This window comes from Pyrgilauda ruficollis, unplaced genomic scaffold, assembly GCF_017590135.1.
Source record: "Pyrgilauda ruficollis isolate IOZ18807 unplaced genomic scaffold, ASM1759013v1 scaffold39, whole genome shotgun sequence".
Classification (NCBI taxonomy): domain Eukaryota; kingdom Metazoa; phylum Chordata; class Aves; order Passeriformes; family Passeridae; genus Pyrgilauda; species Pyrgilauda ruficollis.
In genome coordinates this window covers 5,916,587-5,942,441 of record NW_024525378.1, presented here as the reverse complement: position 1 = coordinate 5,942,441, position 25,855 = coordinate 5,916,587, and the positions used below count along the sequence as shown (strand labels likewise).

At 41.0% G+C, this 25,855-nt stretch overlaps 1 protein-coding gene across 4 annotated transcripts in view; it reads left to right on the top strand.

Annotated features, from left to right (window-relative positions):
• PRDM2 (PR/SET domain 2) overlaps window positions 1-25,373 on the top strand; it is a 63,818-nt gene extending 38,445 nt beyond the window's left edge. For 2 of the 4 annotated variants that reach the window (XM_041476571.1, XM_041476574.1), the window contains 2 exons: window positions 4,988-5,098; window positions 5,984-13,645. In XM_041476571.1, the coding sequence (XP_041332505.1) occupies window positions 4,988-5,098; window positions 5,984-10,353 (4,481 nt within the window). In that variant the 3' untranslated portion in view covers window positions 10,354-13,645. Of the gene's footprint in view, window positions 1-1,636; window positions 1,665-4,987; window positions 5,099-5,983; window positions 13,646-22,914; window positions 23,044-25,235 lie in introns of those variants that run through there. The other 2 variants (XM_041476575.1, XM_041476572.1) reach the window with 2 other exon arrangements.
• Window positions 25,374-25,855: the final 482 nt, after the last annotated feature.

The following is a 25,855-nucleotide window of genomic DNA, read 5'->3' as shown; positions in this document are numbered from 1 at the left end:
TATGCTGTTCTTTTGGATGTAGCATTCTGTGTGTGAAAAAGACATTCATGTGTTCTGGCCTGTCTGCAGAACAAACAACCACTCAGATTTTTACTGATGTCTGAAGGCTTAAGGAATTTATTTTGAAAAACATGACATCAACCAGCATTCTGGATACAAGAACAGATGAATTCTGGTGCACAGCAAGCTGTTTCTCAAATTAAAATTCAAGTTGTTAAAAGTATGTTAAAATACATTAATCAAAAGAATATGGAAATGATAGTGCAGTTGTTTTCTGCTGAATTTTCCAACAGAATGTTTTAGCTTGAATATTCACTTAATCTTTATTCCATTCTTTTTAATGCCAAAGTACTGATTTTTTTTTCAATAGGAGAAAATAATTAGAAGTTGTTTTATAGAATAGGAGCAGCTATTGCATGGGATTGATGCAGACTTTGATCTCAACCAGTTCCAAAGGGTTAACTAGTGAGTTTATGTTATTGCACTGTGATTCACAGCATGAAACTGTGTGGCATTGTCAGTGTAATGTGTCATTTTATCTTTCCCCTTCAGCCACAGCCTTGCCAAGTGCTGCCCTTGTCTGTCCTCTAAGAATACTTTTCAGGGGGTCTCTGAGGGAGCTTCACTGTTTTCCAAGTGAAGATTTGGGCAGGTTTCTGTGGTCCTTTTCAGAGAGCACTCATGGGGTAAGGTCTGGCTGTGTTACTGGGCTGCAGTTAGTTGTTGGCTACAGGTCTCAAAGAAGTACCAGTAATTTCGGTTCATACCAATTATTCTTTTCCGTTATTGACCCAAGAATTTTGGGGAGACAGATGTTCACATTCTGTATTTCTGTAAGAGATTGAAGCAGTGTTTGAGCTCAGGTGTGAATGTCCTCCTTACTTTATGATCTTAACTGTGAACATGTTTGGTGCTGCAGTTAAAGGTTGTTAAAGACAATGGCATCTTGTACAGTTGAGCAATATTTAATTACAGAGTTCAGCTCCAAGTGTATGGAAAGACTGTGTTAAACATCTTCCCTCCTAGCTTCTGAGTATGCTTGTTCCATCCCACCAGAAATAACTCTGTGGTTTAATAGCCCCATTAGTAGTTTGGTTAACAGCAAAAGTCTGAGCCCAGCTAACTGTAGGTTCTTCAGAGGGTCTTGGTTTTATCAGTAGAATGAAGTATGGGGAAATAAAGATTACTTCTCTCTTACAATGTTACTCTGTTGTTATCTGAACTGTTCCAAAATCAGTGGGAGTATTGATGACCTGGACACTGGCAGTAGCATGAGTTCTCCTGTGCCTGTTGCAATGTTATAAAGGGATGGTAAAGGTGTGAAGACTGAGTTATCTTGCAGCAGAAGTGGAGAGGAGAGAAAAAGGAACCCTATTGAAAGTTGCAAGACACATTGCAAATTGGTGAATTCCTCTTTTGATCTTCATCACTACAGACAAGTTCCTACTTTCCATCTGTTTATTTCATTCATTTTCCTTTGCATCTTTCTTTTACAATTCTTCTAAAGCACATACACACATATTAAGTTCTGCCCTTCATTTATTCTTTTGTCATTGTTTCCATTTCACTTTCCCTGTGTTTCATTCCTGTATCTTTCTTGTTTAGACCAAGTGGAGGATCCAGCTGGCCGTAGCAGCCATGTAGGACCCTTCAGGAACCTGATGGTAAGTGCACGTGTGTACTTATACTCAGGTTTCCACCAGGTTCTGTGTTCAGAGGCATTTCCCCCCTTCTGCAGGCTTCAGTTGGTTCCTGACCTCTGAAACAGTAAGAAAACTAAGGGACAGGCCTGGGAGTACTCATTGATACCCTTTATATCAGTAGTAGGTTGTGTTTTTATTGGAAATCTACAGGAAGAAAATGATGCAAATCTTTCAGGTTTAGATGGATTTTTAAAGCACTTTGAGAACTCATGAGAGAAAGTCTATCAACAGCTGTTAAATGTCTTCAAAAGTTTCTGAACTCCAAATATATGAAAGCTGGGAGAGCGTATCAGTGAAGTATCACCTATTACTCTGTCCTTAAATTCTCTTCCTGGGCACGTGCTGTTGAATGGTCAGGACCATGAAATTGTACATCTGGGACAGTCATTGTCATGTTTCAGTGCAGTGAATTCTTTGAACCTTTTCAAAGAAAGCTGTGACCTAGAAGATGAACAAACTAAAGCCATCTGCAGTGGTGTCTCTCATTGATATGTGTCAGAAATTGATCTGACACATCTGAAATGTTGTATGTGCACAAGAAGTTTGTTCACTGTTCAGAGAAAGGGCAAGTTGGGTGCTGGTGAATCCTTTCTTCAAAGGCCAAGAACTTGAAACATCTCCAGCTGTATCATGGAGCAGTTTACATCATGAGCAAGTTGCATCTCTTTTTAGGACTGGCAGAACTTGCAAATGGTCTGCTTTCCATCAGTAGCATAAGGTATGTGACATAAGTACCTTGATTTTGTGTGAAAATCCTGCTATTCTAGTGATTTCTCAGATTATAATTGGATTTGAGGGACTATAAATTTTATATTCTCTAACTGGATGACACGTTGAAACGTATCTGCATGCTTTAGCACTTGGGATTTGTGTTGGTGCCTTTTCATACTTTACCTCACCCTTGAAAGAGGACAGTATACTGCCAATATTGTTAGAAAAAAAGAATTAATTTGGTCTTGGTTTGAAGACTTTGACAGTAACCTGTTGTTATGCTGAAATTCAGGGCTACTGTAGAGTAAGATGCAGAACTGCCCTGTGATTTCATCTGCAATACATTGGACACTGCACTGTGGGGAGAAAAAGTGTCTCTGAGCATGTGCCAGGTTTGGCAGGTGAGAGGAGCCTGTGCACCAACCTGTTAATTCTTGTTTCCTGTCTCACCTGTCAAGAGAGATTATTAATCAAGAATTTTGTTGGTTGGTCAGGATACTGATAGTGGTCTTTAGATGATAAGTGGTCTGCAAAAAAATTTGAGATTTCTTAGGGTTCTAGGAATTATGTATGATTTGTTACGTCACTCATAAGGTGTTTTGTGATGCATGTTTGATTCCTAGAAATGTGTTGAAATCTTACATTTCCACTTTTTCTGTAGAAGTGGAACTGTTAAATTGTGTTACTATACATTCCCAGAGAATTTCAAGTGACTTGGGAGACACTTCTGGAAACTTCTTTGATATCCTTCATACTCAGATCTTGGTAGTGTTGGTTGTAATTAGGAACATTTGAGGTGCTGATAATAAGAAATGGTGTTCAAATTGGACTTTCAGTAGCTTGTCACGTAAGGAAAGGTGTGCTTTAACTTCCTAATGCCTATGTGAGCAACCAAGTACGTGCTAAATCTTCTGACAGTCACAGGTGTTTGGTATAAAAGCAAAATTGAATGTTGCATTGTTCAGTCAGTCCAGGACTGGTCCTTTATGGCAGGTTAGACCTGGGCATCATGACAATAATTGAGGATATTCAGAAAAAATTGCTAGTTCACTTTGGGAAGGATGTGTGTGTCATGTCCAAAGGTGACAGAAATTGAGTCTGAGTGACTATTGTCAGGTTATAAGACTAAAATCTGTTAAATTAGATAAGGTGTCCAAAGGTGACAAAACTTCAGTCACATTGAGTGACTATTGTCAGGTTATAAGACTAAAATCTGTTAAATTAGATAAGAAATTTAAAAAATACATAAAACTGAAACACTTTGGAATTTGGGGACAATCTATGAAATCTGAGCTCGTTGAGAGGAAATATAGATAATTATTTAGTGTGTTCAAATCAAAACAAGTGTTTCCTTTGAAAGCTGAGGCTGTCTGAACTGTTCTCTTGGGGGGGTATGTGTACTTGGAACTTCCTGGAACAGAGGAGCATTTTTTAAAAGGCATTTCAGTTTCTTGGCTCAGGATGTGAAAAATATTTTCAAGGGGTAAAAAGGAGGAGTTTGTTGACAGGATTGTGACGTGGAAGAATGTGCTTCTAACTAGGAAATGGATTTAGGGCTGTGATGGACGTTTCTGGTCAGAGGGAATGGGCAGTGTGTTATCAAGTAGCATTTTGTGTGTTACAGGGGGCAAAGGAGGAGTTTGGATTGCTGCTTCTGGACAGTTCTTCCCAAGAGCTGTGTGTAGAACCCTGGAGTTTCAGTGGTGTTTTTTGTATTCTGTGTGGAGAGTGCAGTCTGTAACGAAGTGAAAGAACTATTAACTTTCATTTGTTATTACACACCCCAAATCATAATTTCTGTATGTTATAGGCCTGAATCTATAAGATGAATGGCAAAAATTAGCAGTACTTTGTATTGGAGTGGAAAATGAAGTTTTCAGTGTGTTTACATATTACAGTACTGGTCAGCTCTTTGCATATAATGCCCTTTTGTGTTCATCATCCTCTGCAACTAATACATGCTGCTTCTTCATTTTGCTAACTGAAAGTGGTAACTTGAAAGTGGTGTTTGTGTCAGGACCCATCAAAATACCTTCAGCATTTTCTGTTACCCAGTTCCATCTCATTTGGTTGCACTCCCTTTGCCCTGTTTGTCAAGCTCATGCTGCTTTCACTCTTCTCATGATGTTATTACTTCATTGTTTTTATCATAACTCTCCTCATCATTCAGAATGTTTATACAACTAGAATAAACCTCTCTGGGTTTCTATTTTGTAAGGTCTTCCAATTAACATTAGGATTAATAGTATATGAAGAGATTTTTCTACTTTCCATATAATTCTGTGAGATGCAGGAATTTAGTGGCCATATTAAGGTATTGGTAACTGCATGATGTGAGCTGCTTAACCCTGGACAGGTAGTTTGTTCTTGCTTGAAAGTGAGGAAAGTATTACAGTGTCTGAAGTTTTTTACCTGAATGCTGACTGTTCTCCTAATCAATCATTTGTATTCCACAGGAAAACAAGGTCTCTACAGGACTTTGTTATGCTCCAAAGCTGAGGTTTAAATCTGCCACTCATATATGACAAATAAAAATTGTTAAGCATGAATAATAAATGCTTTTTTCCCACTAGGAAAGAAGAAGACTCAGGAAGGTAAAAACAAGGGAAAGAAGGCAGCAGATACGAAACAGAAAAAGAGTGATTTGGATTCCACTTCTGCAGATATGAGGGATTCTAAAGAAGGTGAGTTCTCAAGTGTCTTATTTTTTCCTTCTGTTTGTCTTTTTGAATCAAAGGATGCTTGTCATGTTTAGTACATTAGCAGGTTATCTTAGCTGCAAAGTGAACATGTTTGTATCATTTACCCCAATTGTTTTACTAGTTAGGAACTTGGCTATTAGAAACATGTCATTAAATGTACAACTCTGACCACAGGAGAAACTAATGTTCTGCAAAATTGAGACATAGACCCAAACTCCTTACAAGATAATAGCAGAGCAAAATCCTTATTCTAGTGTCTTTGGAGCTTAGTTTCGTGGTCATTATTTATTGCTAATTAACAAAGTCAATACCAAGGGGGAAAAATACAGTATTAATTCTTTTGATCCATAACTCTTCCATTGCTTCCCTCTGTTGTCCCTTCTGCTTGCACAACATGTGCACCACTGTTTAGGTGTCTTATGGCCCAGCTGAGGAATGGAGAAGGATTTTTTGCTCTATAATGTACCCACTTAGACAACATTGTGGGGATTGGCATCAAAGGAGTTTTCCTGGAGTCATTGCAGAATCTCAGAATATTTTGGGTTGGAAGGGACCTTAAAGCTTATCTTCTTCCAGCCCCCTGCCATGGGCAGGGACACCTTTCACTAGGCAAGGTTGCTCAGAGCCCCATCCAAGCTGGCCTTCTTTTCTTCAGCAATGGATATACCTGACAACAGATAGGTAGGACTTGAATGCAGGAAAACACCCATCCACACAAGTAAATACATCAAAAGTGGTGATATTGTCTTGGGTCAGGAACACTGGATATGTTGTGCTAGAAGAAAAAAGGAGGAAAAGGTGTAGCATATCCTGAAGTGTTTGGTAAAAATATCTCATGCTTTTCTTTATTGCACTCTGGTGTTCCAGGTCATAAAGAGGAAGATGAAACGCCTTCTGTTTCTGCTGTGCTTTCTCTGGAACAAACAGCTGTGATTCAGGAAATGGTAAATCAAGATGTACTGCCAAAGCTGATGGTCCCCAGTCCAACCAACGAAACACAAGTGGTAACTGAAGACAAACAAGAAGAAGCAATAAACTGTGCATCAGATGATTTAGACGATGATGAAGAGGAGGATGAAGAAGAGGAAGATGAAGAGGAGTTAGAAGATACCAATATGCCTAAAGAAAATGCTGAAATGCCTTTGATATGTGAAGAAAAGTTGGACTCCATGGAAGAACAAAAGAGTACGTCAGAGGAATCTCCAGAAAGCTCTCCAAAGAAAAAACTGGTGGTGAAAATTCCAAAAGCAGAGGGGGAATCCAACGGTGATGTTCAGGAAACATTCATGTTTCCTTGCCAGCATTGTGAGAGGAAGTTTACAACAAAGCAGGGACTCGAGCGCCACATGCACATCCATATATCCACCCTGAGCCACGCGTTCAAGTGCCGGTACTGCGGGAAAGCCTTTGGCACTCAAATCAACAGGAGGAGGCACGAGCGACGCCACGAGGCGGGGCCGAGAAGGAAACCATTCCTGACACTGACATCATCACAACACTTGGATAATGTTGCTGATAACCAAGTGATTGTGGATGATGGTCTTAAAGATGACCTGAATGTTCCCAGTCTTGTGCAAGACTCTGTTGTCTTGGATTCTGAGAAAGTTTCCCAGGAAATGTCAAACTCCGCGTTTGCTGAGGAAAATAAGGAGCCCAAAGAATTGCATCCATGCAAATACTGCAAAAAGGTTTTTGGTACTCACACCAACATGAGGAGGCATCAGCGTAGGGTTCACGAGCGTCATCTTATTCCCAAAGGTGTCAGAAGAAAAGGGTTCTTTACTGAAGAGCCACCTCTCCCAACAGAGCCAGCCCCAGCAGTCCAGAGTGTGTACATAGCGAGCACAGAAATAGAGGAGGAAGGTGAAGGAGATGATGTCTATCTTATGGATATATCCAGCAATATCTCTGAGAATTTAAATTACTACATTGATGGTAAAATTCAGTCCAACAGCAGCACTAGCAATTGTGACGTGATTCAGATGGAGTCCAACTCTGCAGACTTGTATGGATTGAATTGTATCATCAGTCCGGTCACAGTGGAAATTTCCACGAATTTAAAGGTTACACAAACACATGTGAATGAACCTCCTAAGGAACCCTCTAGCAGTGGGAGCAGTGAATCCAAAAAGAGAAGAACTGCCAGCCCTCCTCTTGTACCAAAAATAAAAACTGAAATAGACCCAGAACCTATAACTCCTACTAGTTCTTTAAATCTTCCTCTTAGCATTTCAACAGAAAGCATACCTTTTCATAAAGAAAAAGGGGTTTATTTGTCATCAAAATTAAAGCAGCTTCTTCAGACACAGGACAATAAGAAGATAACTCCATCAAGTGAAATCCCTAAAATAGGACCTTCTGTTACATCATCGTCTGTTTTGCCTCCAGTATCCAGCAGGTTTAAAAGAAGGACCAGCTCTCCTCCCAGTTCTCCACAGCACAGTCCAGTGCTTCGAGACTTTGTCAAATCAGGTGAGGGAAAAACCGTGTGGAATGATAATATTCGGAGTTCAAAAATGCCAAAGTTAGAAAGCCACAGCAACTCACCTGCTTGGAGCTTGACTGGAAGGGAGGACAAAGAGACTTTGAGCCCTCATTGCTTTGAAGAATATAAAATATCAAAAGACTGGACAGCAGCTCCAACTTTTGGCAACGTGTGCAACCAGCAGCCACTGGATTTATCCAGCGGTATGAAACAAAGGTCTGATGTCAAAAGCAAGACTCAGGTTCCCTGGGAATCTGTTTTAGATCTAAGTGTGCATAAGAAGCCTTGCAGCGATGCTGAAATTAGGGAGTACAAAGAAAATTCCACACATCCAACGTGTAGTGGTGTTAAGAAGAAGAAACCCACCACTTGCATGCTGCAGAAGGTTCTGCTGAACGAGTACAACGGGACGGATGCAGCCGCAGACAGCGCGCCGGGCACGGACAGCGCCAGCCCCAGCAAGGCCCCGGAGCCCCGGGCCGAGCCCGACGCGGATCCCGCTCTCTCGGCCTCGTCTTCCACTGACACCCAGCCCCTCAGCTCCTCCGCTTCCCCTGTGCCACAGGCATCTGCTGCACCTGCCGTGTGCCAGCTGCCTCCATTGTTAACGCCCACCAACCCTCCCTCCCCGCCGCCCTGCCTGCCCGTGTTAACGGTGGCCACGTCACCGCCCCCACTGCTCCCAACAATGCCCTTACCGATTCCAGATGTCTCTGCCAGTGCCACTAACACTTCCTCCTGTCCCTCGCCACTCTCCAACACTACTACCCAGTCCCCACTGCCAGTTCTTTCACCTACGGTTTCTCCTTCTCCATCCCCTGTCCCTTCTGTTGAACCTCTTATTTCTGCTGCTTCACCTGGCCCCCCTACACTGTCTTCCTCATCTTCCTCCTCCTCTTCCTCCTCTTTCTCATCCTCTTCCTCCTCATCATCTCCATCTCCACCTCCTCTTTCTGTAGTTTCTTCAGTTGTTTCCTCTGCTGATAACCTTGAAAGTTCTCTCCCAATAATAAAACAGGAAGAAGCTGAAAGCGAGCAGCAGAAAGCGAGAGAAGAGCCTCATACTTCAAGTGAATCAGGAGTAGTGCAGGAAACGTTCAACAAGAGCTTTGTGTGCAATGTCTGCGAATCACCTTTTCTTTCCATTAAAGACCTAACCAAGCATTTATCCATTCATGCTGAAGAATGGCCCTTCAAATGTGAATTCTGTGTACAGCTTTTTAGGGATAAAACAGACTTGTCAGAACATCGCTTTCTGCTTCATGGAGTAGGGAATATCTTTGTTTGTTCAGTGTGTAAAAAGGAATTTGCTTTTTTGTGCAATTTGCAACAGCATCAACGGGATCTCCATCCAGACAAAGAGTGCACACATCATGAGTTTGAAAGTGGGACTTTGAGACCCCAGAATTTTACTGACCCCAGTAAGGCAAACGCAGAGCACATGCAGAACCTGCCAGAAGATTCTTTGGAACCTTCAAAAGAGGAGGAAGATGAAGATCTGAATGATTCTTCTGAAGAGCTTTATACTACTATAAAAATAATGGCTTCTGGAGTGAAATCTAAAGATCCAGATGTCCGCATGGGCCTCAATCAACACTACCCAAGCTTTAAACCACCTCCGTTCCAGTATCACCATCGTAATCCCATGGGTATTGGAGTTACTGCAACAAACTTCACAACCCATAATATCCCACAGACTTTTACTACTGCCATTCGATGCACAAAATGTGGAAAAAGTGTTGATAACATGCCTGAGTTACACAAACACATACTGGCCTGTGCATCTGCTAGTGATAAAAAGAGATACACACCTAAAAAAAATCCAGTACCCCTCAAACAGACAGTGCAGCCTAAGAATGGCATGGTGGTTATTGCTGGGCCTGGGAAGAACGCCTTCAGACGAATGGGTCAGCCTAAAAGACTCAATTTCAATGTGGAGATTAGCAAAATGTCCTCCAATAAACTAAAAATAAGTGCATTGAAAAAGAAAAACCAGCTTGTACAGAAAGCTATCCTGCAAAAAAAGAAATCTGCCCAGCAGAAGGCAGAACTGAAAAATAACCCATCTGAGACAGACTCTCACATCTGCCCCTACTGTAACAGAGAGTTCACTTACATTGGGAGTTTGAACAAACACGCATCATACAGCTGCCCCAAAAAACCCATCTCTCCCTCCTCCAAAAAGAATTCTTCCAAAAAAAGTGCAGCTTCTTCACCTGCAAACAGTGACAAAGGCAGCAACCAGCGCAGGCGAACAGCGGATGCAGAAATCAAAATGCAGAGCACTCAGCCTCATCTGGGCAAGACGAGAGCGCGAACCTCAGGACCTGCACAGCTCCAGCTCCCCTCTGCCTCCTTCAAGTCCAAACAAAACGTTAAATTTGTACCTTCCATGCGATCTAAAAAGCCAAATTCATCTTCATCCTTGAGGAACTCTAGTCCTGTAAGAGTGTCTAAAATGTCCCATGTTGATGGGAAAAAAACTAAGGTGGTTTCTAAGAACAATTCCTCTGGAATCTCCAGCAAAGCGGCCCGGAAATTGCACGTCAGAATACAAAGGAATAATAAAGCTGTTTTGCCAAGTAAATCTGCTGTGGCGAGTAAGAAAAAGGCAGACAGGTTCAGTGTAAAATCTAGAGAGAGGATTGGAGGACCAATCACACGGAGTCTGCAGCAGGCAGCAAATGCAGAAGCAGCAGAAAACAAAAGAGATGAAAGCAGTACAAAGCAAGAACTGAAAGATTTCAGGTAAGCATTTAATTTGAAGTTGAAACAACCCAGGAACACATTGCTTGCTGTTTTGCTTGCTGGTCTTTTTTTTTTTCCTTTGTCATTTTTTTTTTGTGGTCTTTTTTTTTTTTTTGAGTTTCTCATGCTTAAATAAAAAAAAGAAGTTGCATTTCCTAAAGCATGGATGAGCAGCTTACTGATGCTGAGGTATGATGTACATACTTGATGCATTTTGTCATGTCATGAAATTATACACGGTTTGTATAGAGAATGTCTTTAATTATAAACTGAGTTGAAAACTCTGGAAAAAAAATGTCAATACCTGAGTGCAAATAAACTTAATGTCATTAAACTCAATGTTATTGGAGACACTGACCTTGTATTTGGTATCTGACATCTAAGGTAGCCCAGAAGCATTCTAGATTTATTTATGGTGGTTCACTAAGTTAAAAAACATGACTGCATTCTTTACTCACTAAAATAACTTGCTTTGGTTTGTAATAAAAAGCATTCTCTGCATATATATATATATATGAAAGAAACAAACCATGACCAAATACTTCAAAAATGTATGTGCATACGGACTGAGATCATAAAATACTTAATATAAGGGAAATAGACATGTAAGAAAAGTTACATGAACATGTAAATTTGTTAGAAGTATCATGCTTTTTATGTTTCACTATAAAACTTTATAATTAAAGTTCTATTTCTTTTTGAGAAGAAGCATTTTAATCACAAGAAAGGGTAATCCTTCAATAAATAAATAAAAATCTTAATCTACGTGCCTGAGTCCCGATTTACGTCTTCATGTAGTCTCTCAAATCAATAGTATATTTTGCACAGTGTTTATAACCTTTGTTACCTTGCTCCTGCCCTGTTTTTCTTGGAAACAGGCATCTGAGTTGCTGAGGAACTTTCACAAAGCTCACTGGTAATTAAGAGTTCTTTTGGGGGTGGTAATTGCAGCGCCTGGCTGTGATTAACACCAGATTTAGGGCCAAGGGTAGGGTTTTTTAATCGAAGTCTTTGCTAGAGGAGGAGGGGGAGGAACTGGCAGCCTCTGTCAGAACAAGTAGAGCAGGATCTGTTCATTGTCAAAATCCAAACTGTTCACAGCTTGTGTGTCTTACAGTGAAGATCTCCGAGGTGCACATAGTGAGGAAATACTTTGTATTAAAGGTGTTCAATACAGCAGAATTATTCCCAAGTGCCAGAGGGGAATTCGACTTAAAATAATCCATACCCAAATTAGGATATGTTGAAGGAGAAAAATGTTATTGGAATTTGGAGACTAATGGTGTAAAAATGCCTTTTAGGAACAAGAAATGTCTACCAGGCCTGTTCCCTTGGGACATAAACATCTTCATGTTAATTCTCATCAGCTGCTCTCTTAGTTACGTGTGAAACTGTATTTAAATGATGCCAGAACAGATCAGTGGAATAAGGAGCCAAAACACCACTTCTTTCCATCTAAATTACTCATTTGACCTTAGGCAAATAACCAAGTACTTGGAAATGGGTACATATGGGAATTGTTTAGTAGTGTTTGGGGAAATAACAATTGACCTGGGGCAAGGTTTCCTTGGCTGGCTCAAACACCGTTGGTTTGCTTTGACTGCTTGGAGTCTATGGTTTAATGAGTGGTTACACCAGGGAATTCTTTCTGTCTCTGAAGTAACTTTCATAAATCTAGATTGTCTACTCAAATTCTTTTTATATCAGTAATACAGTATGAAGAATTTTTCTACCTTCATACACTAATATCAGCGCAGTTTAACTTTGATTCTACTCTATGTAGGCACTGTTGGGTTTTGATTTTTTTTTCCAGGAAATCTTAATATTTTTTCAAGACTTGCTTCATGTATATTTGTCTGCCAACTTGTTTTTCACCTTTCAGTTTTTCTGTGTAAACATACTTGTTCACAAATTGTTTTGTCATTTATCTTCAGTTTTTGTTTTGGGTTTGTTTGGTGTTTTTTTAATTTCTATTTTCTAGGAATCTCCTGTAAAAACAAAATAAAAAAAAAAATTCTTTAATGCCATGGTAGAGCTGTTGCATGCTCATCTTAGGATACGCACTACACCAAGGGATGTGAAATCCAAGCTTGCAAAACTCCCAGAAGCTGAGTCACAGCCATAAAATTGCCTGCAGGCTTCTTGCTCATGCTCAGTGTCAGGCCTAGATTTTCTTACTCTGTGCTTGACGCACGTGGGATGATTCAGATTAAAGCAAAGGGTACTGTTAAACACAAATGAAACCCCACAGGAAATCATCAGAAGAAGTAGTGGGATTAACTGAACCAAATCTTTTGCTCTTGATTTTGCCTGCACCTCTGTGGATGGTGTTGGGCAGTTCAGTTTCTGTGCTTGGCAAAGCAGGTTCCTTCAGCCTGTCCAGAAATCAGTGTAGATTCAGGGCCAACAACTGCTGCACTCCAAGTATTTTTGTCAAGTATTAGGTCTCTTAAATCCTTTTGTCTAAATGAGTTGGTAGAGGCCAAGCTAGCACAGCAGAATTACCTTCTCACCTTCTTCCCACTTTCTGAGTCTTTTAGATGTCCAGTATACAGTGGAAAAAAAAAACCTGATTTGGATGTTTTATGGATTTTCCAATTCTTATTTACACATGCAAATAAAACTTTATATAGCAGTGATGAATTTCTAAACACCAGATATATAATGGATGCAGTGTATCTTTTTATGGATAAGGCTAGAGCAGGGCTACAGACCTGCATATTTTGAAAATGAGATATATAATTATTCTAAAAGGTTGTACACCTCTAATTTAAGACAATGAATTGGTCTATTGTTATAACAGCTTTTTATGGAAATACTGTTTGTCACGTGTTCATAGAACTTTCACAGTTAATGACAGGATGGATGGAAAGTGACTAGTTTCTTTATACAGACACCCCTTTTATTTTTTGTTCTTAAAAAGTAATCTACCTCTTTAAAATTTGTAGTTTAATACTTGTTTGGTGAATTTGTGCCACTTTAACTTTCACTTTCACTATCATTCCCATTTTGTTACATTTCTGTTATGGGGACTTTATGTTGAAATATTGTATAAAGCATTTGTAGCAAGTTTAAGAAAATAAAATATTTAAAATTATTTAAATTGTTTTGGACACTTCAATTGTACTATATGTGATTTACATTTTACATTAATTTCATTTTGTTTTCATTTTGGGTTGTTAATCTTGGAGCATGTTCCTGTATTAAAGTTTGCTGTTAGGTATATTGTTTCTTCTATTGGAGAGTGATATAAAGATTATTCTAATGAAAACATTAAAAATTGCAATTTGACATAACAGTGGGGTTGTCCTTGCTTTTGAATGCTGCAGCCTTGCTGGAGGGCTGTAAATGCAGGTAAGAAGTGAAGAGGGGTTTTCCTCCTCCTGTGCTCTAAGTTCCAGTCCGTGGTGTTGCAAGCACTCAGTGACCAACCAGATGGAACTACCATGACACGTTTTCTAAAACCAATAAAGTGAACTTTTTAAAAACTTGCGGGAAACTTGCCTTTTGTGTGGAAAGCGGATGAGCCAAGAAAGATAAACCAGTGTTCATCTAGGAGGAGTTAAATGTGCTGGTATCCTTCAGTTGTGTCCCCCTGGTTCAGTGACATGGATTTATACCAATTGGCCACTTCTGACTTAGCTTGAGGATTTTAAGTTTTGATTGTGGACACAGCTAATAAATTTAAAACTATGTAAATGAAAATTGCATACACTATTTCAATTTCTGATACTATAGTTTTCTGTTTTTCTGATAGAACAGTTTTCTGGTTTTATATGCTTTAAGCTTGTTAAATAGTCCAATAAGAAAAATACATGCAAAGGTTTTTTTGGCTCTAGAGAATTTTGGAATGTTGTATTCCACCACCAAGATGTGTGTTCTGCCTCTTGCAGTGGAGCTGGAAGCATCTGTGTCCATATTAGTGTGGCAGCGGGGTGGAATAATGTAACATTGGTAAGGCTAAACAGCAGTCAGTTCCTTCACATGCTCCCAACTAATCCACTAGTAATTTACTGGTTTATGTAGTTGTCTATTCAAATTAATGCTTCTGTCTGAGTAAGACTTTTTGGTAAGAACTCCCAGTTTATTTTTTCATGTGGGATGTCGTTCCTTGAATGTCTATAACAACATTTTCCCTGAATTTTAACTGATGGGGGAAGATCTGATGGAATAATGCAGAGGTTCCAGCATTGTTCATGGAGTGGTTTTGCACTCACTGCAGTTTGGGATTTGCACCACAATGGAAGAGGTGAATCCTTAGTGTACTTACAACAGCAGTTACACCAAGGAACTGGGAGGAAGCCACAGTGGAGGTTTTCAGTCTTGATTAGGTTTTCCTGTATTTACCCAAGGGAAAACACTGTTGTACATACCCAGTGTTGTATTTGGAGGTTTTATAAGAAAAAGGAAACATGAAAAAAGTGAAGATTTACAGTCTTGGGATTGCAGAGGATGGGACATAAACTTGATTCATTCTTTCCAATCTTTTACTGACAAAAGGAGATACCACTTGGTGTTTGCTCTTGCTGCAGTCTGGGTATTTCAGTCACCTTGTAAGGATTTATTAGCCATGTCTAGCAGTGAGCTGATGGTGAGTAAACCAGCCTCATTCTTTAATACCGTGGCAGAAATCCTCTTGCCATTTTATGTGTGGTTCCTGTGCTGTGATGTTAAATCCTGTTGGGTCCCAAGGATGTGCCACACTGAGATGTTCACCTGTGTTCACCAATTGATCAGAGAAATGCTGGGTGATGAAGATCTCCAAATGAGAGATGATCATCAAAGAGTTTCAGTCCTAAATAGGTGACTCATCACAAATAGAAATGTGCAGCTTTCATAGTTACTATTGCTATTGCATCTCATCTGCATAATTGAATTTCTCTGGCTTTTATAGCCGCCTCTGTATGATCTGAAGCAACAATAAAGCTGTAACATAGCCCACAGAGTGCTGACACGTCTTGAAATGCATCCAGACAGGCAATGAAAACAATTTAACTTGTCCTGTTTACAGAGACCAAGTGACACGCTGGGCGAGATCAAATGAGTGTCGGTTTAATAAAAACAGCGATGCTGGAGTTGTTGTGGAGAGGGAGATCTGACAGCTTGTGTTTACCTTTTTTTGTTTTCCATTTTCCACTTTGCTGGAAGGCATGGGAACCACCTTGTGGCAGCAGCTGTCTGGGCTGTGTTCAGTGCTAGGTGTTCGAGCCAGTGCAGGGGATGCAGCCAGGCCCTCATTCCTGGTGGGAGCTGCCCAAGGGGATTCAGGCTGGGGTGGTTCTGGTTCTCTGGTTTGTCAGCATTTTGTGTTGCAAGGCTGTTATTTCAAATTCTAGTTTGGTTCCTGATGATTTTCTTTGGGGAGATGTCATAGAGTTTGATGTCTAAATGTTCAATATTGAATGCAAATAGGAATTGCATTCACTTCATTTACTGTGGTTTGTGACTTCATTTCCAAAATTACGGGCTCATCTCCAGGTTTTTACTGGAGTTTGGTTTAGCCAAGGAGCTGAATTGCTAGAGACAGACAAATAGCTTGTGAATGACCTTAAAAAGAGAACTTAGAAGACCCTACATACTAATTCTGGCTTTTATTTACTGAATGTGATCTGCGTGAGTCACATGATGATGTAGTCTTACTCCTGATGAAAAGGAGCTAAACAATAGATTTTGAACAAGCACATGCTGGTTTGGAGCTGAGCTTTTGTGGTAAGTGTGATGAGAGAGGGGTGAACTTCCACATCTATTTAATTAAACTGTAAAAAATAGCAGCTTTCTAGTGGAAAAAAGGATGTACCTTCCAGTACTTTGCAAGAGCAGAATGGTGAGGAAAATATATTTCATAGCAAGATGCAAATAAAATACTCTTAAATAAGGCATGGTATAAGTGTACAGTTAATAGTCCATTGTACACATCAAATGAGGGAGTGGGAACTGAATGTTATTAAAGAAGGATCTTTTTTCCATGTGTATGAATGAGTTGCTGTTACTTCCTAAGCTTTGTTTGGGATCTTTTTTTTACTTTAAGTAGAAATGTCTTACGATATTTTTTGAATGAAATAAATACCAAGGTAACAGACTGCAGCAGGAGTTGGTGCTTCTTTGTGCCCATCAGTTAGTCAAGCAAGCGTTAGATGTTTAAAATGTTTAAAATGCAAGTAGATTGTTAGAGTGGGGAGGGGTGTAAGGTATTCAGTGTCTAACAGAAGATTGCTGACAGAACACAGGAGCAGGAGTCCTGTGCTGCCTCTGCCCCACTCTGCAGCCACTGCCTTCCTCTGACCCTCCTCCTCGGTAAGGAGGAAGCCACCGAGTCACCTGAGTGCTGCTTCCCACACATACTTCATCGCTTTCCATTCTCATTTTGCTGCACCTTCTCTTAGTAAGTCTTTACAAATGGTTTTGGTAGATCATACTTTTAGAGCATTCATTGGGAAAAGAGCACTGAAATCCTGCTTTCTGGTTTTTTCAGATACAAGGCAGTAAAACTGAAATTCAAGGGAAACCTGAGCAGGCATCATGTTGGAGGGAGGCTTTTTCTTAAGAGATAGGTGGCTGCTTCATTTTCCTAATTTATTCAAAGCTCGAGTGGTTAGTGAAACATAATGTAATCAGCAACATGCACTTTGTTTGTGTGTATATATATCTGTTTAATTTTTTAAGACTTTTATGTTTCAAGAGCCAAACGGGGTCTCTGAGTCATGTTTTGGATGACAGCACTCCCAGAAACTGCCAGAGGGTTGTGAGAAATGCTTTGGTTATTCAGTGGGTGATGTTCCGTTTCTCTGAAATACAAGGCTCAGCGTTCTCATTCAAGGTGGTCTGGCTCACAGCGGGTGAGCAGCAAAACTGTGACTTGCACCACTCGATGCCCTGTGTCAGTCAAAAAATAAGAGTAACAATCTCACATCTGGGCCTGTTTCAGCAAAGCCTGCCTTGTTTCCAGCTGAGGGAGCTGGGGGCAGGGAGCTCAGCATGGAGCAAAGTGTCTCAGTGGGGACACTCAGGGGGGACAGTCTCTAAAATTCCCTGACAGGAGGGTGCAGCCAGGTGGGGGGTGGGCTCTGCTCCCAGGGAACAAGGGACAGAACGAGAGGAGGTGGCCTCAGACTGTCCCAGAGGCTGCCCAGGGCCCTGGTGGAATCCCCATGCTGGAGGTGTCCAGGAAAAGCCTGGAGGTGGCACTCAGTGCTCTGGGCTGGGGGACAGGGTGGGGATGGGTCACAGCTTGGACTCCATGGCCTTGGAGGTCTTTTCCAACCTCACAGAGTCTGTGATTCCTTCTGCACTTCAGGCAGTGCTCAGCAGAGTTCAATGCCTGTGTAAATGCAAGGACTTTTTCAGGGAAGGGATTTTGTTGGGAGTGCAGAGGATGTGCTCATCCCCATATACACACCTCAGTGGGGGAATTTATGTAGTGTTTCCTTTAGGTGTCGAGATCTCTGCTCAGCATTGCAGTGTGGAAGGAGGTGGGAAGATGAATTCTTACATCACTGAGCTCCTTTCAAGCGTTTCACACTCAAACTCCACTGTCACTGGAACTTGAAGTTGTATTCTCCCTTCATTATGGCAAATTCAGTATGTCCCTCATCTACCTTTTCAAATCAAAACACACTTTTTTTCTGTGGTTTCTTTTTTATGTAATGAGATGTGCAGGACTGAGGGCTCATCCTTGTTCTGTTGCCCTCCAGCAATCCTTTGGAATTCTTTTGGTGTCACCATTTCTCTATAAAGCTAAATAAAATAAACTGCAGTGTTCCCTGTGTGTGATGAAAGTTTCCTCATTCTGTTAGGAATGTGATTTAGTTGACACAAACTTTTTATCAAATCACATTACCTGACAATATAGAAGATGAATTTGTTTAATCCAAAATTGTTCACCTTTTGGCTTGCAAAATACTGTGTGCTGCTTTAAAAGGGCAGGAAGACAAATTGCTGACATGATACTGTTCATCTAAATGTATAGGTTTACTGCAAGATTTCTTAAGTGACTAAGACTCTAATCTCTGAGCTCAACTTGAAGTACCTTCAAGGCAACTGATTTTCTGAAGGAGCTCAGAAGCTATCTCAGTGCTGGATTCCTTTTCAAGTGGCTACTTTAGGTCACTGGTTGCTTTTGAAAATGTTCAACACCATTGTAAAACAGCATTGTAAAACACCATTTTACTTAAATAGTAAATTTTAATACTTTAATTTTAGAGTCCCCCAGGTGAGCTGTAGGCATGGTGTGGGATTTTTTCCAGCAGTTCTTGCTGTTGGTTTGGTGTTCATCACCACAGCTCCTTGTGATCCATGTGGAGTGGAACTGAGCCAGCAATGAAGAAACTGAAACTGTAGAGCACGTGTGAAACAAAGCAATTTGGGAGTTCCTGTGGGGCAGCAGTGCTGCTTTAAAGGACTCAGTTCTTTGAAGCACTGTGGCTGGAGAGTGCTGCTTGGTCTCTTCTTGGAAGTCTAGAATGAAAAGGATCTCAAGAACAGGTTTTTCCAGTTTAGATTCGTGAGAGGCCTGACCGTAATATTCATGTTCTGGCCTTTCCTGCCATGTGAAGGAGAGATAAAATCCTGACATGCTGCAGCTCTTTCCCTGCTTTCATGAATAAACACACGTAATTCTCCAAATATCTGCAGTACAGCACATTAAGATCCTTTTTGCTTTCTGCTGCTTCCCTATTTTTTTTACAGTGAGTCAGGACTTTTCCATACAAAAGAGAGGCATCCCTTTCAACAAAATTCTATCCATAAACCTTTTTGTCTTGATAAATACTTTTGTTTCACTGAAAGAGAAATGAAGGTCTTTTCCTTAGTGGGTGATGTATTTTATGTTTTTCCAAGTCCATGTTTTGTGTATTTACTTTCCCATTAAGCAATGTACTGCTGCCAGGGAGCACATTTCAGTCAGGGTAGCAGGACTGTGGTTTAATCTCACTGAGAGCAGAAAGCCCAGAAATGGCATTTATCCACCCACTGAGCCTTCTTGCTTCCCTCCTGGCCTGTGAAATTACTCAGCCTAATTCTGCAAAACCAAGAATTTGGGCTTAAACATCCACATTTCTATTTTTTTTTCCTAGGCAGTCAATGATTTGTGTCAGCTTAGCTATTCTTTTACTTAAGAGCAGGAAACATTTGCTAGAATATGTTCCTGGCATGCTTATTGTTAAATGTAATGTGGAATGTGTGTGTGTCTGAAATTTTGGAACATATCCTTGGGGTTATTTTAGATTATAGGGTATAATCCTTGCAGGGGAAAAAAAACCACTTTAATTGAGGTAAAAATGTGAACCTAAATCACCTGAATTTTTACCACATGCTGCCATGACTTTGTTCACTGAATTTCCCTGGTGGGACTGGCAGCCACCTTTGATCACTCCAGCCTTCATGCCCACAAATACCATGGCTTATTTTTCTGGGACATTTCTAGAGCATTAAACTAGCAACCCAGGAGAATGTTAATTAAAGAAGTGTGGTAGAAGACAAGCTAATTTGAATAAAAAATACCAAATGTATTTTGGGAATGTCTTAGGGAAGGGGGTGTGCCAGGGTTTGGCATTTTTCCTGGCCTTTGAGTTTGGGTATGCTGCTCATGGCAAGGCTCATGGGGAAGCCTGGGAAGGTGTATGGAAGTAGGAACTTGGTTTGGACAAATTAAGTATTCAAGAGATAATTTAACCTGTAACAGTAATATGGGTGTTTTGGGAATCTTCCTTTGTTCAGTCCTCTGCTTTAAGGCTGCAGATTTTCTGAGTGACCTTGGCAAATCCCTTTCCACCTGACTCCATTCTGGATCTGAAAAACTGGGATTATGGTACTGACTCAGACTACAAAACACTTTCAGATTTGAGGATGGAAAACTTTAAGAGCTGGGATTTAGCATATTTTTTATTGTATGGAGTCTCACCAAATTGGGTGATTTATCTCTTCTAGCTTGGGTATGCTCTCAGTTGTGAGAGAGACCTTTAATGTAAAAAATAGCCTCATTTAACTTCTGGTTTATCTTTAATTTGTGGGATGGCTGGTTCATCTACCAAACTATTTATTTTGGTTTTAAAGTCCTTAGTTGACAGAGCAAACTTTGTGCACACAAATCCTTTCTGCTACCTGACATTTGGGTTCTGGACCTTTTTTCCTTACAAGCAGAGTATGTTTTCTGATGTTATTCTTCTTTTTAATGATTTTTTTTTTTTTTTTCTGGCTAGGACTGTTCTGGCAGAGCTGGGGTAGGCTGGGCTGTGCTGTTGGTCTGGGCTGTGCACAGGGGTGTGAGGGGCTGGGAACAGCCCCTGCCCCTTCCCATGGAATCACCCCTCAGCAACACTGCCCAGGGTGGCTCGGAATTCCTTTTCTTTGCCTGTCTCCAGTTACCCAGCTCTGAGATGGTGAAAGCAGGTGCAAAGTGACAGTGATAAAAATAGCAATTTCAATCACTGCTCCTAATGCAGAGGGGATCTCAGCTCCCCTCCCTCTCAGAGACCAGCTCCTTGCACACCCAGGAGTTTGTCAAAATCATCCCAGCTCTGCTTTAAACAGGCTCCTGAATGAATGAATGAGAGTTCTCCATCCACTCCAGGTTGGTGCTGGAACAAGGAGGGCCCTGATTCCTGGCGGCTTTGGCAGAGCAGACAGGGCTGTGGTTTTGGAGCATGGTTCATTGGGAGCACTGTGGAAAGGCAGCAGTAAGAACTCCATAAGGAACTCAATTTCATTTTCTATTTGGAAAAAAAATTCCTTTTTTATCTCATTCCTCTAATCCTCAGCTTCCAAATACCAAGCCATGATCTATTAGCTTTAAAGCTTCAGGAAATTAGGGGTGAAAGATTCCAGAGTAGTTTGGCACCTTAAAGCCCATCTCTTTCCTCCCCTGCCATGGGCAGGGACACCTTCCACTGTCCCAGGCTGCTCCAAGCCCCATCCAGCCTGGCCTTGGACACTGCCAGGGGTGGCACAGCTTCTCTGGGCACCCTGTGCCACCCTCACAGGGAAGAATTTCTTCTTAATGTCTGATCAGGGTCTGCATTTGAAAGTCTAGGTCAGATTTTCCCTGATATTTTGTCTCTTCGGATTTTAGCCTTTTAACATTTTTTTTTTCTTTAGATTTCCCATAGGATCTAGACCTTGCCCCACTGCATACAAGAGCACACAGATGTCATTGATTATAGAAGAACTTGAAGAAGTCATAATTAATATTTTGACAGAAAGCATTACTTACATGGAGACATTCTAAACAGAAATAAACTAAAATTTCCCTCTTCTAGTTATAGAAAAAATCTGAAGCCAAACAAACTAAACTTATTTTGGATATTCTACTGTTTCCCTTGGTAACAGTCCTTATATGGAACAACAAAAATCTGGCTGTTGTTGACCTCCCCATTACCACTTTCTGGTTCTTCCACATGGGCTGAAGGTTTCAGGACTGAATTCACAAAGGCTGGAGTGAATGATTTACATAGAACAATAACAAAACTTTTGGCAGGCAATTTTAACCACCAATTTTAATTTGAAAATAATTGAATTGCTTGCTTTTCAAAATTTCTGTGGTTTTGGTTTTCTGTTGTAATGGAAAATTTTGCACTTCTTTATGTCTAACTTGCAGTTGCATTGTGTGTAAGGACAAACAAATCTCCTTTAAAGGGTGTATATTGAACTCTAAAAATAACCCAGAGAGGAACCTGGCTTTTAACATTTTTTAGACATGTTGCTGTGTAAGAAAATTATATTTCAAAAGAGGTTCCCTTAGAAGAACGCAAGTGGTTTGGTTTGGTCAGAATTTTGAAGAATTTACCTTGAGAAGGAAGGTATTTAATTACCTATGGGGTGCACAGGTGTGAGGGAAAGCAGACAAGTTTGTGCATGATAGCAAAAAGTGCTGAATTTAAAAACAAATAGGGGATTTTTGGGAATCTTTTAGTATGTGGAAGTTTGGCTTGGGTATACATTTGAACTGAACTGTATGTCTAGAATAGGGAGAAGCTGTTGGACTTCCCTTGCTTTGAGTCATGTATTCAGGCTTTCTTCTTGAAATCACGGTCAACTGAGGCATAAAATTAAAATTTTACAGTAAAAATCTCTGATTTTCACTTTCACTTTGGGACTCTTAGTTTAAAATTTGACGTTCAATAAAGGCACTTTTGTGACCTGTACTTGTCCATTCTGTCAGTGACAGGGGAGTTCTGCCAACTTTGACCTGGGGAGAAATGACCAGATGTGGTATGTGCTCTGGTAAAGGATAATTCCTTTTCCAAAAACATGTCTTTTAAAACCTGATATGGACTGTCCTGAGAGGATGGAACATGACTCTTCCAGTTTCTGCCGTAGCTGTGGGTTTGTCTGTCCCCAGTGGGCTGGGACACGGGCCTGGACACTGCTTCCAATTGACATTTGCTGTTTCCTGCTTAAACAAACTCACAGGGTAAGTTCAGAACAAGCAAAATACCCTCTCAGAAGCGGCTCTTGGTTTTTGCAGTGTGGGTGGAATGTGTTTTTTCCTTTCTCGTGGCTTGCTAAAGCACGTCTCTGGTTTTGCTTGTGCCGGTCCCTGATGCTCTGCTGCCTCTTTGCACACTTGCAGGCTCCGCGTGGCCTCTAGATGTCCCTCCTCCTCCTCGCATAACCCCAGCGCCAGGCAGTGCAAGAAATCCAGCTCCAGCACATCCCACTTCTTCAAGGAATAGACGCTGGGCATGTCTGACCAGAGCAGGTACAGCCACGCAGGCACGGGAGGGTGAGCAGGGCTCCCTTCTGCTGTGCTCCCAAACCCCTCCGAGTTCCTGTGGGCAAGGAGTGCCAGGCATTTGGGGCAATGAGCCACGCCTCAGAAAAACCACAGTGCCACTGCTCTTGGAACTGGTGCTGCTGTGCTTTGGGGGAAGGCTGAGAACTGGATGAGCCATAAAAATCTGCATCCCCTTCCATGCTGGAAGTGATGCTTCCAGTCCAAGACTCTGAGACCACCAAGATCCTTGTGCCATCGCTGGCTGCTCTGTCTCATTTCTGGGGTGGAGGGCTGTGGTAGTTTCTGGGGTCCCTGTCGAAGGAAGGAAATTATGAATCTGACTCCGTGTTCTTAGAAGGCTAATTTATTATTTTATGATATTATATTACATTAAAGAATGCTATACTAAACTATACTAAAGAATAGAGTAAGGATACAGACAGAAGGTTATAAAGAATGATAATGAAAACCTGTGACTCCTTCCAGGGTCCCGACACAGCCTGACCCTGATTGGTCATTGAGTCAAAATAATTCACATGAAACCAATCAAACATGCACCTGTTGGTAAACAGTGTCAAAACTCATTCCAAAGCAGCAAAACACAGGAGAAGCAAATCAGATAATTCATGTTTTCATTTCTCTCTGAGGCTTCTCAGCTTCCTGGGCAAAGAGATTTTCCAGAAAATATGACAGTGACAGAGGGTCTCTAGGGTTTGTTCCCTTTGGAGCTTTTTGCTAGCAATAATCTCCTCTTGAAATATGTGATGTACTAATTCCAAAGGGATAAGGTTTTCTCTGGTCATGGATACTTCCATACTGTGGATCAAAAGGGTGTGTGAGTGTAGTCAACCCTTTACCTCTCATGGAAGGTTGGAGGAGAGCTTTGTTCATGATCTTTTGAGACCTGAGGTGTCACTCTTCTGGATCTTAGGGAGCTTGAAGATGGTCATTATTATTGTAAGGATGGATTTTATCCCTGTCTTGGAAGGAGTGGTGTTTGTATATGATTGTAATAGTGGGCCAAGTGCTTTGGGATCTTTTAGGCTGAATGGGTGAATGCTGGACTATTGTATTAGAGGGGTGCCTGACGAAGGAAGGAATGATGAATCTGACCCAATGTTCTCAGAAGGCTAATTTATTATTTTATAATACTATATTATATTAAAGAATACTATACTAAACTATACTAAAGGATACAGAAAGGATACTTACAGAATGCTAAAAAGATAATAATGACAACTTGTGACTCTCTCCAGAGTCCTGACACAGCTTGGCCCTGACTGGCCAAAGAGTGAAAACAGCTCACAGCAGAATGCAGTGAAACAATCACCTGTGGGTGAACAATCTCCAAACACATTCCACATGAGCACAGCACAGGAGAAGCAAATGCGATAAGAATTGTTTTCCTTTTCTCTGAGGCTTCTCAGCTTCCCAGGAGAAAAATCCTGGACAAAGGGATTTTTCAGAAAATATTGATGTAACACTGGACAAATATTCACTGTCAAAAAAGATGTATACCTGTGAATGTGCATTTTGCTGGCTGCTTTGCTCGCCCACCACAAGCTCAAAGACCAGCATTGCAATGCAAATTACAGTGTTGTGATAGCATGCAAAAACGTTAATTGGGGTAGTGGTGAGATAAACTGTCTTGAACCACTATGGGCTTGATCAAATTAATGACCCAGCCCCAAGTATTGGTGAGGCTGAGCTGATTTTCTTTTGGTTTAAACAAGACGCTGTTTTCTGTTCCTTCATTTCCCCACCATTAACTTTCAGATAATAATGTCCTTTATACTGATGGAACAGCTAAGGAACAGGATGCTTAACATGTGTAAAGCTAAAGGTGACAATGAGTACCAATAAAATTAAGACACTGCAGCCTGAAGTTTAGTCTTTCTTGAAACCATTCAAAAAAGAACATTTGAGGGATTTGTTAGTAAAATTCTGAGGTTTGCTACCTTCTGAATAATGGGGATGGTTGCTAATGAATGTTAATATCTCTATCTGTGGCACAGACCATTTAGTTATGGTCCAAATCCAAGCAAAATTAAATCACGGATGTCTCTTTGCTGTACAGTGGTCACTGAATGACTTGTCCTGCTTCCAGCTCCAGGGAACATGGAACTGTGACTCCTTAAACTATTTCTGATTAAATGCAACTCTCTGTGTATTTTCAGGTACCAGAAACTTCTGACTGGAAAAGGTGAGGTGAAGTAATCCTCAAGCATTATCCTCTCCTGCTTTGCTCAGATGAGGTGAGATGGGTTCCTCAGCAGACAACAGGGACAGTAGCTTCTTCTGCTGGAAGTGATAATGTGCTCCTGTCATCTCACCCTTCCTTCCAAGGGAGGGAGCACAGAGCAGGCTCCTGATTTTCCAGAGAGTGATGGACTGTGAATGCTGGGGACAGGGTGGTCTCAGGGTCCATGGAGAACAGCATGGAGAAGTGTTCAGGCATCTGCAAGCAAAGCAGCCATGCTCAGAGGGTGGGTGGGTCTGGATGAGTCTCCTCTGTCTGGCAGAACACAGAGGGTTTAACATACTATGCAATTAAATTCTGAAAAGACTGTTACATCCTTTTAGTTTCTGCTTTACGCCCTGACGGGTGAAGAACTGGGCGTGCCACAAAACAGCCCTGAAGGGAGTGGTAGGGTTTCCTGAGGTTCCCACATGTGAAGCCTGTGGGTACCCCAGTCTCTTGACTTTGTACCATTAGCTTTAAGGGGCAGATGCTGTTGCTTTTGAAGTGCATCAGGACACATGTTTTTTGTTACATGATCCCTGGGAAATGCACTGA